The sequence below is a fragment of the Bidens hawaiensis genome, unplaced genomic scaffold (assembly GCF_021521415.1).
Source record: "Bidens hawaiensis isolate Kalapana, Puna unplaced genomic scaffold, B.hawaiensis_p1.1 tig00013566_1, whole genome shotgun sequence".
NCBI classification, from domain to species: domain Eukaryota; kingdom Viridiplantae; phylum Streptophyta; class Magnoliopsida; order Asterales; family Asteraceae; genus Bidens; species Bidens hawaiensis.
In genome coordinates, this window is record NW_027492150.1 from 120,554 (window position 1) to 136,196 (window position 15,643).

General features: G+C 36.4%; 1 protein-coding gene and 2 pseudogenes across 1 annotated transcript; all 3 read left to right on the plus strand.

Moving 5' to 3' along the window:
• The first annotated feature begins 3,404 nt into the window (after positions 1 to 3,404).
• LOC143544391 (AAA-ATPase At4g25835 pseudogene) lies at positions 3,405 to 5,241 on the plus strand (annotated as a pseudogene).
• A 2,049-nt stretch (positions 5,242 to 7,290) lies between these two features.
• Positions 7,291 to 9,015, plus strand: LOC143544377 (AAA-ATPase At5g57480 pseudogene; annotated as a pseudogene).
• A 1,512-nt stretch (positions 9,016 to 10,527) lies between these two features.
• Positions 10,528 to 14,363, plus strand: LOC143544414 (uncharacterized). The gene is made up of 12 exons (XM_077036529.1): positions 10,528 to 10,599; positions 10,708 to 10,773; positions 11,757 to 11,885; positions 11,982 to 12,270; positions 12,362 to 12,480; positions 12,565 to 12,697; positions 12,775 to 12,851; positions 12,919 to 13,116; positions 13,201 to 13,390; positions 13,470 to 13,651; positions 13,736 to 13,836; positions 13,911 to 14,363. The coding sequence occupies exons 1-12, from the start codon at positions 10,582 to 10,584 to the stop codon at positions 14,050 to 14,052; spliced, it is 1,644 nt and encodes a 547-aa protein (XP_076892644.1). The 5' UTR covers positions 10,528 to 10,581; the 3' UTR covers positions 14,053 to 14,363.
• Positions 14,364 to 15,643: the final 1,280 nt, after the last annotated feature.

The window sequence follows — 15,643 nt, forward strand, 5'->3', positions numbered from 1 at the left end:
CAACCTTTAAGTTTGGCGCGAGGCCATATGGGATATTATGAGGATTCCCAACCTTTAAGTTTGGCGCGAGGCCTGATGCGCGCATGCACGGCGATGGAGTGGTGACTCGCGAGTGCGCGTGCATGGCGGAGGTCTCTTGCGCAAAACCCACATGGTGGTTTCCGCGGCGGCACATGCACGGCTGCGGAGTGAGAATCCGCGGGCGCGAGTACATGGCGGCGGAAGTCTGGTAATTTTTGGATCTGCAATTTAAGAGTTAGATCTGCAATTTTAAACCTAAAATCCAGGTCTGTAATCTAGATCTAGATCTGTAAATCAGCTCTAGATAGATCTGAAGCTGCAGGGGATTTAAAACCATCACAGATCCGGAGACTTGATCATTCGAATCAGGCCGTTTCTTTTTGCACAGATCTGGAAGCCTCCTTTAGATCTATGGATCTTTTTGAGCTTTAATAGAACAAGCCTTGAAGACTTTTTCTGTAAACTTCCAGATCTGGGTTTTTCCTGGGAGAGATCTGACAACCGAGAGGGAGATCGAAGGGTAGTTCGTTGCCGTCCCACGGATGGCGCCAATGTGTTATGGCGCCAATGTATCCTACTAAATTACACTTATGTTTGGTAGTTTAATACTTTAATTTGTTGTTTTACGTTTGGTCTTTTATTTCTTATGGTTAAAGGGTTAATTATTGTTGAATAAAATGCAATGTTTTAAAAACCGGTATTTTACTTGTACCGGATTGAGCTATAAAATGGTACAGCCAGTTGAATCGGGTTATACCGGGAGGTTCAACCGGTTAAATAGTTTACCTTATAATTTCCTATAAAGGTAATTTCAATCCAAAAATAACCTAAAACTAAACGGTTCATATAATAAAAAAATAATCCAAAAGTTAATCTATATTAAAAAAATAATGCAAAAGTACTCAATTTTTTTAAAAAATAGTCATAATGTTTACATGTTTAAATGTTAATTGCTGTGTTAAAAGTAATTTTGAAAAAATATGGGCCGCAATATAAAAAATTTCTCGGGCTTAAAACCGGTTTGCCGGTAAAAACCGGTGTTTTAGACAAAAACCTGCGGTACGATGTTATAGCAAAACGGTCAAAAATACCGGACTCAAAATACCGGCCTGCTGTGCGAAATCCGGTTTAACCGGTTCAACCGGCCGGTTTGAACCGGTTTTAAAACACTGATAAAATGACATTTTTTACTCCTATTATTAGAATGTTATATTAAATGATTTAGTAATTTAGTGACATATTTTGAAGCATGTGAGGAGTGGGACGATAGTTATATGAACCGATCATTAGTTTGATACATATATGTTTTATTTAATTACATGATTTAGTAATTTAGTTAAATATTATTATGAAATTAACCAACAAACTAAGTTAATTGATTGTGCTAACACTCCTCACATGCTTATTCAGTTCGAGATGTCAATGATGGCGTTGCTTCCTCCCCCTCTTACATAGAAAACTCTAGCCTAGCTGTTCAAGGTAGGGGTGTTCATCGGATCAATTTGATCGGGTTTCGGATTAATCGGGTCGGGTTAGTCGGGTTTTTCTTAAAAAATATCTAACCTGAAACCCGACCCTATTAAGGTTCGGGTTAGTCGGGTTCGGGTTATTCGGGTTTCAGGTTAGTCAGGTTAATCGGGTTGACCTTGTTACTTTATAAATATCACAAATATATTATGGTGATATAATTTCTAAATACAAATAATATTTAATAATTTTCTATTAATACGTAAACGAACATGAAAGAACATAAACAAACTTAAATGAATGATCAAAAACGAGTGTTCACGAACATAGATGAACGAGTGAAACATTTGTTCACTTTCGTTCGTTTATTTTAAAAGAACTTCCTGTCTAACGGCTCATGAACAAACAGAAGAATAATTAACTCGTCTATAAAACTTTCAGTATTGACTTTTTAGTGCTTATTTTACATTTTCATTATTGTATTTGAAGTAAAGTATAATCACTAATCGGGTTATTCGGGTTAACCCGAAACCCGATTATTTTTGAAAAATAAACCCGAAACCCGACCCTATTAACAATTCGGGTTATTCGGGTCAACCCGAATAACTCGATTAATACTTTTTGACCCTATTTAACCCAACCCTAATTAGCTTATTTAGGTTCAGGTCGGGTCAGGTTAATCGGGTTCGAGTATTTTAAACACCCCTAGTTCAAGGTATTGATATAATGGTATTCTTTCTTAAGTGCTTGAGCGTTGTAGTCTTATGGTGTTGCTCTTCAACTTTACACGTATTTAAAATCTCGTCTGGCTCAAAGGTATTGATTTAAAAGTCCATTAATGATGTTAGTGTTAGCGGTTAGTTGAAAAGGGAAAAAAAGAAAAATAAAAAACTAATACATAAAACATGAAGCTTACACAAATTTAAAATTTATTATGCCCATACATTTAATAATAATCAGTTCCTAATTGTATTTTAAATCAGTTCCACTATGAGTGTAAACAAGCAGAGCCCGAGCCTAAAAAACAACTCGCTATATATGCAAGCCCGAGCTTCACTTCTTGATCTCTAGTGGCTCGCGAGCCTATTATTTATATAATTTTTACATAGTTTTTAATTGTTAATTAACATATATTATGCTATTAAAATAACTAAATAAAATATTATTAATTTATGTATAAAGTTATAATTGAAATATATATATTTATCTATCCCCTATGTATGTGTGTGACACACACATATATGATAAGGTTACTGTACAATAATTGTTTACCGTACAATAGGTACGCGACACGCTTAAAGGCAAAACCGAAAACACTCAAAGACAAAAATACTAAAACGTTCATCCAACAACTAAAACGTTCATCCAAAAAACTAAAATGCTCAGCCAAAACCTAAAACGCTCAAAAACGCGTTCGTGAATAAAAGTAAAAAAATGATCGATTAACGATCCAAAACTGTTTAATTCGGTGAACCAATGATTAATTGGATATGTATTGATGATTTCGAGATCTTGTGATGTGATTTCATGGATCAATTTCATAAATATTTGTATTTTGTACCTAATGTACTTTAACAGTTATTGTATTTTATCTTTTCTCCATATATATAATGTTAAAAACATACAGTAATTAATAACTAGTAAATGAGTTAGCATAAGCTGAGTCCGAGCCAAGTTCAAGATTGTAAAATGTAAACTTACTGACGAGCCAAACTCAGACTTTAATAATAGAGATCGAAACTAGTCAAGTTCAATCTTGGGCTCCGCTCCACTCGTTTGCACCATACTTTGACAAATATGAAGTGAGAGGGAGTTGTCTCTAGTGACTTAAAACTTGCTACAAGTAGTTTGCTATTAGCTGGTTATTATTATTATTATTATTATTATAAATCTCTATCATTCCTTTTGGTCATCTTCACAAACCAACCATGAATGAGCTCTGGACAACCATAGCCTCTCTACTAGGCGTTCTAGCCTTTTTCCGACACCAACTTACTGCTATCATCCCACCCGAACTCCATTTATTATTCCTTAAACTCTTCCAACGTTTGTTTAACTCCTTCAACTCTTATTATTATTTCGACATCACCGAAATCGACGGTGTCAACACTAACGAACTCTACAACGCGGTCCAGCTCTACCTATCCGCCTCCGCGGCCGCAAATGCGACCGCTTCTAACCGCCTTTCGCTCACTCGCGGTCTTAATTCGTCCGTTATCACCTTCGGGCTAACGAATAATGACCGCCTCCCAGACGTGTTCCGTAACATTTCCGTTGTTTGGGAACACGTTGTGACGCCACGGCATTCGAATTCGAATTCGTGGCGTTCTTGGCAGGACGAGAAGCGTGGGTTCACGCTTCGGGTTAATAAAAAAGATAACCTGAATAATAATAATAATAATATAATTAAAGAGTACCTTGATTTTATAACCGAAAAGGCGAATGAAATTAAGAGAGAGAATCAAGACAGGAAGTTGTACACGAACTCCCGCGGATCTTTCGATTCCCGAGAACGTCCGTGGGAGTCCGTGCCGTTTAAGCATCCGAGCACGTTTGAAACGCTGCGATGGACCCGGTTAAGAAAACAGAGATAGAGATAATGTCTGATTTACGTGATTTTGTGGATGGTGAGGCATTTTATAAACGCATGGGGCGTGCGTGGAAGAGAGGGTATTTGTTGTACGGTCCGCCCGGGACTGGGAAATCGAGTATGATTGCGGCTATTGCGAATTACCTCAAGTACGATATTTACGACCTTGAGTTGACCGAGGTCAAATCAAATTCCGACCTTCGGAAGTTGCTTATGAAGACGAGCTCGAAATCAATAATCGTGATTGAAGATATTGATTGTTCGGTTAATCTCGCGAATCGTAAAAGAAATGGTTCGGTAACGAGTGTTTCGGATGCTAGATCCGGTCCGGGTGGTCCGGTTGATATGGAAAATGATGATAACAATAACTCGATTACGTTATCGGGTTTATTGAACTTTACGGACGGGTTATGGTCATGTTGTGGGTCGGAGCGGATATTCGTTTTCACAACTAATCATATTGAAAAACTTGACCCCGCATTGTTGCGGAGCGGGCGGATGGATATGCACGTGTTCATGAGCTATTGTTCTTCGTTCCCGTCGCTTAAGATTTTGTTAAAGAACTACTTGGACTGGGACGACGTTGATATTGAGAACGATGTTTTGGAGGATCTAGCGGCAGTGATTGACAAAGTGGAAATGACTCCTGCGGATGTTAGCGAGGTGTTGATAAAAAACAAAAGAGATAAGGACAAGGCGGTCAGGGTGTTGTTAGAGACGTTGAGGACTAAAGTGGCGAAAGAGGTTGAGGTGGAGGAGAAGAGGGCGTTGGATACTTCGAAAGAAGCTAGTGGTGTGGCGACTAGTGGCGGTGATGACGTGGAGGTAGATTACAATAAAGGTGGGGAGGATGAAAAAGAAAAGAAAAATATGATTACTTAATTAGTTAAGTAAGCAATTAAGGTTAATTGTTGACTCACCTTATTTTATAGTATTTGGGTTTAGTTGATTATTATTATTATTATTATTATTAATCAATCAAAACAAGGGTTTGGTTGGGGGACATTGGAATTCCTGGTGGGGTCTCTTGGGAATTGGATGTTGAAAATTTGGAAAATATAAAATATATATATGGTCCTTGTTTTGGTTTTTAGTCATGTATGATTGTATCATACTAAATTATGTAACTGTGTTTGATATTTTGATTTCCTAGTTAGGTTACTAAGTTTTTAATTATTATTGTTTATTAATGTTTGTTAAGACGTGGCACTTTTGCTATTTTATCTCTAGCTAATGTTACAAACGTGTGCTAGGTTTAAATAATGATTTAAAGATAAGAAAAGGAATGATATGATTGGTCCTTAGACCGAGCCTCTTGCCCTAAAAAACCGTCGAGAACGTGCATATATATATATAAAGGTTGAAAATGCCGGTGTTCTAAGTGAAAAAGTTGGGGAGAGACGCCCCATTATGGATACCTGAGGGCATCATTACAAAGGGTTTTAAACATTACGCATAAAACTGGAAAAATACATATGCCTACGCGTGACGTTGACATTACATGATTTAACGTGCCGGGATCTCAGCCAAGAAAGAGGCACCTGTTAACTTTTTGACTGATCCTCGTGAGGGAAGATCTACACTGCGTCCTGCGGATGTTCTTGTGTTTGGCTGGACAAGGGGTAAGCATGCGTGTTGACCTCACTGGGGTGTCCCCGTTGGTGGGGCTGAGAGACAGGGCTTCGTACCGGGACAGACGGTTTTGAGAGCGGAGTCTAGGAAGGTTGCTAAGCATGAGACATCGTGTTTGGAGAATCAGCACATGTTCATTCCATTTGCCTTCGACACTTTTGGATCCCTAGCTCCCGAGGCGGTTCGCTTCTTGGAGCGGGTGCAGAAGGTGGTCCACAGTGACTCGCAGAGCCCGAGGAACCAAGGATTTATATTTAGTAGAATAGGCTTTGCAATTCAAAAGGGGATAGCGGCGCAACTTGTTGCTCGCTTACCCATTATCCAGATGTAGTTTGGTTTGTGTTATATATAAAAGGATCAATAAAAAAAAAATGATTTAACGTTTTTAGCTCTTTCATTACGAATGCCAAGCAGTGGATGCTTGTTGCAGTAAGTTTCAATCACTAAAAGACAAGTGTGTAAACTACATCACCTTTTCCGATTTTCGTACTTCTTTTTGGATTTATAATAATCAGGTAACCAGCTGTGTAAATCGAATATGTTATGCAGATGACCCAAAACAGATTGTACTGCTGTAAATTAAAATACAAGTTATGCCCATGTATGCAAAAATTTTGCCTACAAAAAGTTGTACTGTGTGGGGCAAACCCTGGACTAAAAAGGCAAAAGAGTACAATGGTCTCATTGGTAAAGAAAAAAAGAAAGGTTAAAAAAAGAAGAAATAAGATACAACTCAACTTTTTGTTTTTTTAACCACTATATAATATATATACAAGTAACAATTTTAATATGACCCACTTATGGTTTACTAAACATAAACATGCGCAACGCGCATGTTATCAAACCTTGTTTTATATCTTTTCTAATATGACCTGCCTCGATTCGATAAGATTCGAATCAGACCAAAATAGTTATTTTGTAGCAATAGACAAATAAACCTTATATATTTTTCTCTTCATAAAAAAAATTTCTTGGTCCAACACTGTTTGTTTTTATATTATTATTATTATATTTTTTAAATTATAATTATATATATAAGTACTTGATCATTTCAAAAGTTTTTTTACAGCGAGAAGTGAAGGTGTAACTCCATTAATCTGTAATTTCACTCTCTTTCTTATGTGTAGGTGTGTTGTGTAGGTGCATATGTATGTGTGTAGGTACGTATGTTTGTATATGTGTATGTATGTTTGTATGTGTGTAGGTACATATGATTGAATGTGGCTCGGTACATTTATATGCTTGTATGTAGGTTTGAATGTGTAATTAAGACATAAATACAACCAACCTACGTATATGTATGTAACATCATTTGAAAGAGAGTGAAATTAGGGATTAATGGAGTTATACATTCACTTCTCGCAAGATCCATCCCCTATATAGTTATTTAGTTATTTTCTTGTAACATTATATATTTATTATTATTATTATTATAGGTGTTATAAATAATATAAATGATAGGCTCGTTCAGGCTCGCGAGCCGGTTTAAGCTTGATAAATGAAGCTCAGACTCGGGTTCGTTTATTAGACGGGCTTATTTTTAGACTTGAGCTCAGCTCGATCAAATTTTTTCACGAGTCCATCTCAAGTAGCTTGTGAAAAAATTGGCGTGGAAAGTGTCAAACGTGTATTTGTGGGCTGTTGTAACCTTCTAGCCCGAAAAGAATGCATATATTTTGGGATGATATTTGGAAAGATATTTACAACCAATTTACAAAGATATAGTCCGTTTATTATTATTGTTATATAACCCCCAATCTCTGACTTTGATCATCTATCATTCTATGCAACAAACAACATGATGGAGCTCTGGAAAAACATGGCATCCTTAATCGGTGTTGTGGTCTTGTTCCAACGCCAACTTAGTGGTTTCATCCCATATGAACTCCGTTTATTATTCCTTAAACTCTTCCAACGTTTGTTTAACTCCTTCAACTCTTATTATTACTTCGACATCACCGAAATCGACGGTATCAACATTAACGAACTCTACAACACGGTCCAGCTCTACTTATCCGAAACCGCAGCCGCAAATGCGTCCCCTTCAACCCGCCTTTCGCTCTCTCGCGGTCTTAACAAGTCGGTTATCACATTCGGGCTAACGAGCAATGCTCGGTTGTCAGACGTGTTCCTTGACGTTAAAGTCGTGTGGGAACACGTCGTGACACCGAGACAGTCTGGTAATTCTTCGAATTCCGGACGAGATAAGCGTAGGTTTACGCTTCGGGTTAACAAAAAGGGTAAACCGCGTATCCTTAATGATTACCTTGAGTTCATAACCGAAAAGGCGAATGAGATCAAGAGAGAATCGTGACAGGTTTCTGTACACGAATAACGGCACCCGGTACTGGTATAACTGGGTGCCGTTTAAGCACCCGTGCACGTTTGAAACGCTTGCCATGGATCCGGTTAAAAAGGCGGAGATCATGTCTGATCTCCGCGATTTTGCGGATGGGGGTAAGGCGTTTTATGAACGCACGGGGCGTGCGTGGAAGAGAGGGTATTTGTTGTATGGTCCGCCTGGGACCGGGAAGTCAAGTATGATCGCGGCCATGGCAAATTACCTCAACTATGATATATTCGACCTAGAGTTGACCGGAGTCAAAACGAATTCCGACCTTCGGAAGTTGCTTATAAGTACGAGCTCGAAATCGATAATTGTAATAGAAGATATCGATTGTTCGGTTAATTTCGCGAATTTTAAAAAAAGGGATTTAAAAAAAAGTGGTACGGATACGAAATCCAAACCCAAACCGGGACCCAGTGGTCCCACCAATAACTCAATTACGTTATCGGGTTTATTGAACTTTACAGACGGGTTATGGTCATCTTGTAGACCGGAGCGGATATTTGTTTTCACAACGAATCATATTGAGAAACTGGACCCTGCATTGTTAAGAAGTGGGCGGATGGATATGCATGTGCTCATGGGGTATTGTTTGTTCCCGGCGCTTAAGATTTTGCTTAAAAATTACTTGGATTGTGATGACGGGGATATTGAGAGTGACGTTTTGGAGGATCTTGCGGCGCTGATCGATGAGGCGGAGATGACTCCTGCGGATATTAGTGAGGTGTTGATTAAAAACAAGCGAGATAAGGACAAGGCAGTCAGGGCGTTGTTAGAGGCGTTGAAAAGTAAGGTGGAGAAGAAAAGGACGAGGGAGACGGAGAAAGAGAAGAAGGGGGAGTTGGATAATCCGAAAAAGGTTGGTGGCGCAGCGACGAGTGATGGCGATGACGTGGCGGTCGAATTGAAGAAAGATGGGGCATTTGAAAAGGTTAATGAGATTTTGTTAATTAATTAAAAATCTATTAAAGTTAATTTTTGGGTTAATCAACAGAGTTATGAACTTATGATGCTAAATTACACTTATGTTTGGAAATTTTCATTTGCTTCTTGTTTTACGGTTGGTCTCTTATTTTTTATGGCTACAAGTTTATTATTGTTTTATAAATGTAACACGTTTGCTATTTTATGCCTGCTTAATGTTACAAATGCATGTTAGGTTTCAAATATTATTAAAAGAGTATATAAACATGAATCATCCCCTTTTGAGTATTTTGGTTATGCTTGACTATTTTTTGGTCAAACTTGACATTTGGAAGGCCCAATTATTGGGGTTCATCTCTGAATATGTTTGGAGAACCTGATGGGCCAATAACTCTGTTGCTTCTGCTATAATCAAGGGAAAATTGGTCATTTTCTTTGGCATGATAAAAGTCCACATTCTTGTGGGGAAAGGGAAAATACTTTGGTCAACATGTTTGCTTAGTATGGATGCCCTTAGAGCACCACTAATGCAACGCGTCCGCTGTTTCAAACATCCAATTTAGCATTTCATATCAGGTTTTAAACAAGCATATAAAAACATTTATTTATCTTATGGTAGTTATTACACATCGCTCTTTTTACAAACCGTCACGTCATCACCTACTTTTCTCTTTATTTTATGTAAAGTTAACGTGAACGGACCCACTATCAAGTGATTGTTCTTACAACTAATACAACCCACTTCAATGGCGGAAGTGGTTTGTAACATGTGTTTGTAGATCTAAACGGTGTCACGTGTGCATCATTGAAGATACTCTTTCAATAATTGTTAAAAGGTTAATAACACATGGAATGGTAGTTTCGGACTTTAGGCATTATAGAAAGAGAAATCGTGTTTGAAAATTGGAACCCGTTAATACGATTGGACTTTACTATATGTGACCGGTGGGCCTGTTGGATTTTACAGATACGAGAAAACAACCAGGCTCAAAGTTACAAAGCTATTACTATTAAATTTTTGGGCTTGTTTAATGACTAGGTTTCGATGTGGGTCTACATGTAAATCTCACCATATCCGAACGACCATTATGAGTTTCTGACACATGAGCTATGACATAGACAGTCAAACTTCAAAATTCTTTTGTCAAAACAGTCGCCTGACCAATATTTGCACTGGGGTGAGCATTAACCGAATTCAAATTAAACTAAAAGATGTTATCAGTTATTTTCATAAATTTCAAGCTTTTATACATCCATCTCATGTTTTATACCACAATTTCATGTATTTAAACATTCATTTCATGTAGCTAAAATTTAGTTATTAATCAAACTAAAACCTAAAAATTAACTGCAATAACCGAACAATTAACCGGAAACCAAATGATTAATTAGGTTGACGTTAATAACCAAACAGAGTAGAACCGTACACATCCCTGTGACTATAGACGGTCAAACTATAAAATTTATTGGTCAAAACGATAATCGGGCCTAATGTGAATTTGGGTATTGACCCAAATCAAATATAAGCCCTAAATATTAGCAGCAGTGTGCAGTACTGCAGTTCTTCGTTTCTACTCAGAACACACTTTTACCGATAACAATGGTGGACACTAATCAAGTACGAACCCTAATCCTAATTTTTGTATATTTGCTATTTTATTTACAGTTAATTTATCTAATTAGTCTTATGATTATGAATTTTGATTATGTAAGTATATAAATGCAGGTTGCTGATGAATACGAATTAGTAATTGAATTATCTGAGAAAGATACTCTGTTTGAGAAGAAAAAGGTTAGAGTTTTAATGGATTATTTGCAGAATGTTAATTTGGGTTTTACAAAATGTTAAAATTGGTTGTATAAAATTACGAAAGCTCGAGCTTGGCTTGTCAATTGTTTTTACATGCCCGGGCCCTGCTTGTTTATTATTAACTTCATTAATTTGTGTAAGTTTTAACTTATTTTTATGTATTTTGAGAAAAACCTTAATGCGCCTAACTTGATTCGAGCTCGTGTGCAGTGCTTAAATTAGGGGTGTTGATTGTGTCAGGTTGGCAGGTTAGCGGGTTGAAATGTGCAACCAGTACCCGACCATATTATTATTCGTGTCAAAGTATTCAAACCTAACCTGCACAACACAAATTCAGGTCGACCCGAAAACGACCTGTTTGACTCATTTACTAAAGAAACTAAAAGATTTTTTAAATAAAATGGATAAATTTTTAGAGTCGGTAGAGAAAATGAGTAATATGATTTTTTTTTTCTGTTTTAAATAATTAAGATCTTGATTTTGATTCAAAATTGCAAGAATATACTCGGCAAATGGAAAACGGAAAAAAAAATATATATATATATAATAATTATAAAAGTTTAATTTTGATTACTTAAACGGGTCAACCCGAACCTAACCCGTTTTATAAAACGGGCCATTTTAGTCTACCCGAACCGACGCGTTCTTTAAACGGATCATGTTAGTCAACCCAAAGTCTTTTTTTTCGTGTCGGGTTCGGGTTGTGTTAGTAGTTGCCGCCCCTAGCGTAAATGAGCCAAAGCTCGGTTCTAGCTCGGTTGCATAGTGTGAAGTTAATACATAGAAGTCTAAAAGAGTTAGAACGTAAAAATACATTAGGGTTGTTAAGGCTTGAGAAGCCTAAACGGTCTTCCAATTTTGAGATCAGGCCCGTTTCAAGCCTTTTTATTGATCTGATTTTGAGTAGCTTGTGATCGTCTCAGCTTGTTTGCGCCCGTATATAAAATCATTTTATTTTTTTATAGAAACTATTAGAAGTCAAGGGTTTCGATCCCAATGGAAAAGTTAGAATCAAGAACAAATGTAGCGTCGAGCTGTTGAATTCTGTTTTGGAAGAGATGATTCAGAGAGCGAGAATCATTCATTCTGATGAGGTAAAATGAGCCATTGAAATAGCTGATAATAATAATAATATTAATTCATCAATACATTTTACTAATTTACCCTCATGATTGTTTATTTATTATCAGGTTGATCTTTACTTTGGATGGACTGATGCTGCTCATCCAGTGGGATTTTGCGGTCAAAGGAATGAACTAGAGTCTCTTTATTCAATCTTGTCACTCGTTGACAAGTCAAAGTTAAAAGATCAACGAGTCTTCCAAGATCTTAAGAATGCAACTCTAGATTTGATTCATAAGTTTGAGAAAAATATTAAAGAAGACGTTAAAATTCTCGCCAACCGAAACTTGGACAAGGAGAAACTTTTATTACAATGGGGCGAAAGTAACGGTATTAAGTCTAAAATTGACATAGCTTGTAAGTTTTTTGTTTATTAGCCATTTTATAAATATGTTACAAAATGATTTTTTATATTTATTGTAACTTTTTTTAATTTCATATTTTACAGATTTTGAAGAAGCTGGAAGAGGAGCTATAGCAAGTGAAGATCTTGAAGTTGGAGATATTGCTTTGGAAATCCCGGTATCTGTCATTATTTCAGAGGACATTATACATAACACAAGTATGGTATGTTAAAATTTATTCATCTATTTATTTGATATATATGTTACATTAACACATGAACTTAATAATCATATGTATTTGTTGCAGTTTACAGTATTAGAAAAAGTGGATAAAATCTCATCCGAGACAATGTTATTATTATGGAGTATGAAGGAAAAACACGATATCAACTCGAGATTTAAGCCATACTTCGATTCTTTACCAGAAACATTTAATACAGGTAGTTTTGAAAATAACAAGCTCGATATATTATCTTTACATATTATTTAATATCTAAATGTTGTTTTATTATTACAGGATTAAGCTTTGGAATTGAAGCAATCATGGCTTTAGAAGGAACGCTTTTGCTAGAAGAGATAGTTCAAGCTAAGGAGGTAATGTTTATTGACTTTTTTAGGAACAATTTTTTGTTTTTATTAATTTTTATTTTTCTAATTGCAGCATTTGCGGTCACAATACGATGATTTAGTTCCATCTTTATGCAAAAATTATCCCGATATATTTCCTCCCGAGTTGTACAAGTGGGATGACTTTTTATGGGCGTGTGAGTTATGGTATTCGAATAGCATGAAAATGATGTTTAGTGACGGGAAACTAAAAACATGCTTAGTTCCCATTGCAGGATTCCTGAATCATTCGGTTCGTTAATACTCCTTTGTTCTTATAATTATATATTTCTGTAACTTTATATAAAAAGTTTAAAACTTTATGATAATCTTGTAGTTATCACCACACATAATGCATTACGGAAGAGTGAATAATACTACAAACTCATTAAAGTTTCCGCTTGTAAGAAACTGCAAAACGGGAGAACAATGTTATCTTACGTACGGGAATTTGTCAAGTTCGCATTTAGTTAATTTTTACGGCTTTTTACCGAAAGGAGACAATCCGTATAATGCTATCCCGCTTGGTATTCTTTAAAACTGTTACGTTTTTAAAACTCGCTATTGTTTTTTATATTGTCATATCTTGATACTTTTTTGTTGCAGATTTTGATCTCTCTGAGGTTGATAACACGGATGACACGTGTCACTTATCTAATTGGTCTACTCATATGGTTCGGGCCACGTGGCTTTCAAATAACCATGGAATGTTTCATTACGGGTTGCCACGTCCTTTGTTAGAATATCTTCGTGAAGCTCGTGGGTTGTTTTTACAATCAGATGTCACCGTAATAACACTTTTATTACTTTATTTTGTTAAATCGATCGGCTATTTGATGACTTTGAAGTTATAATGTTTTATGTACTTGTAGGAACAAGAAAAGTTGGAAGTTGAATTGGAAATTCTAGAAGACCTTCAATCTACGTTTGATGCCATGATGCAAAACTTGGACGAGACAGAACCGCTAGCCAGGTACTTTAATGGTGGGTGTTTTTTAGCGAGCTTGGTCTTGTATGTTTTTAAGTTTTTTCATTTGTTTTCTTTAGGGAAAAGTGTGTTTGGGATGTTAAGCTAGCACTGGATTATAAAGATTTGCAAAGACAGATTATTGCATCGATTGTGAATTCCTGTTATGCTGGTCGACAATTGGTGGAAATTGAGTTGCAGAAGTATACAAATAATGGCTAGTTCCAGATTTGACTTCTTACCGCGTGGTCACGTACATGGTTGACTCGAGGTATCTTTGCAGTTTCCAAAGGCACGCCTGCCGTATAAACGGAAAGCTTTTTTATTCGTCTTTCAATGCATATATTTATGCAAGTGGCGATTTGGCAATGGCATCATGTTACATTGTTGAAGCGAAGTTAAATGTACCATACTAGTCGGTCAGTTTTGTGTTATGTTTTGTTAAATTTTTGGTTTGGAATATTTGCTTATATGTATCCATTAGGTCTGTTTCGCAACATTCTGCTGTTATTGTTTTTTCTTCGACATTTTAGAGCTGGATCTTGTTCTGTTAGTTTGCTGCAATTATTTAAAGATTGCAATTTCAATAAGTTACACATGAGTAACTATTTGGGTCATTTGAATTTTTAACGTATCAGATCGGTATTTCCTGTAGTTAAATTAGAAAAAAATTACAATATTTTCATATGTATTATTTTAAAAATTAAAGAAAATATTCATGCTACCGAACTTAGTATGATGGGCCAAATGTTTAAAGAAAGTATAAATGTAATTAACTATTTGAAGATCAACTGATGCCCATTTGGATGCTTTGAGGTTTAAGTACTTGAGAGTTGAGAGTTGAGATTTGCAGCGAAAATGATCAAATATCTGAATATAGTTTTTTTGAAACTATTTGAAAATTGAAAGTCAATTTTTTGTTGGATTTGCTCAAAGACAAATATCGGATAGAGCATAGAGGTGCACAAATCGGGTATTTAAAAAACCCGGAACCGGGTAGGAACCGGTTCCGGGTATGGTCAACAAAAGTCAAACCCGGTTCGGTTCCGGAACCGGTTCCGGGTATAGTCGGGTATTTGACCGGGTTTTGACCAGTTCCGGGTCGGGTTTTGACCGGTTCCTCCGGGTTTTTTCGGGTTTTTGACCGGTTCCTCCGGGTTTTTTCCACCGGTTCCGGGTCGGTTCCGGTTCCGGAACCGGCTCCGAGGAGAAATCCTATACCCGGTCAGGAACCGGTTCCGGGTATGGGTTAGAACCGGTTCCGGGTCGGTTCCACCGGTTCGGTTCCGGAACCGGTTATTTTGATGTAAAACTTAGCTCGAAATGTATTAATTTTTGTTAATTGGAAGTTTTAAAAACCCGATTTGAAGCACTAATCAAGCCGTTTGGAGCATCATTTCAAGCTAAGTTTTACAACAATCGACTCGTATCATTCCGATCAAAACCCGAAAAAATCAGTTTGAAATTCGAAAAAAAAGATAACGTTTTTTTAACGGGGGACCACTGAGAGCCAATTTTATTAAATTTAAGACCACAAGTAGACGATAAACTTGGTTGGAATTATTATCGCTCAATAGCCTTTAGTTAAGATTACTAAAATCCATTAAATCTTTTTTTTTTTTATATATATAATTTTCATTTTATAGATATGAATCTCTATTCTCTAATATTAATTTCTTTTTTACATTTGGGCCTAACAAGAGGACATATCACAAAAGTCTTACCTCTACCAAAACGTTTTTTATTATTATTATTATTATTATTATTATTATTATTATTTCTATTCTCCTCCGGTTATCTTCACCAGATGAGT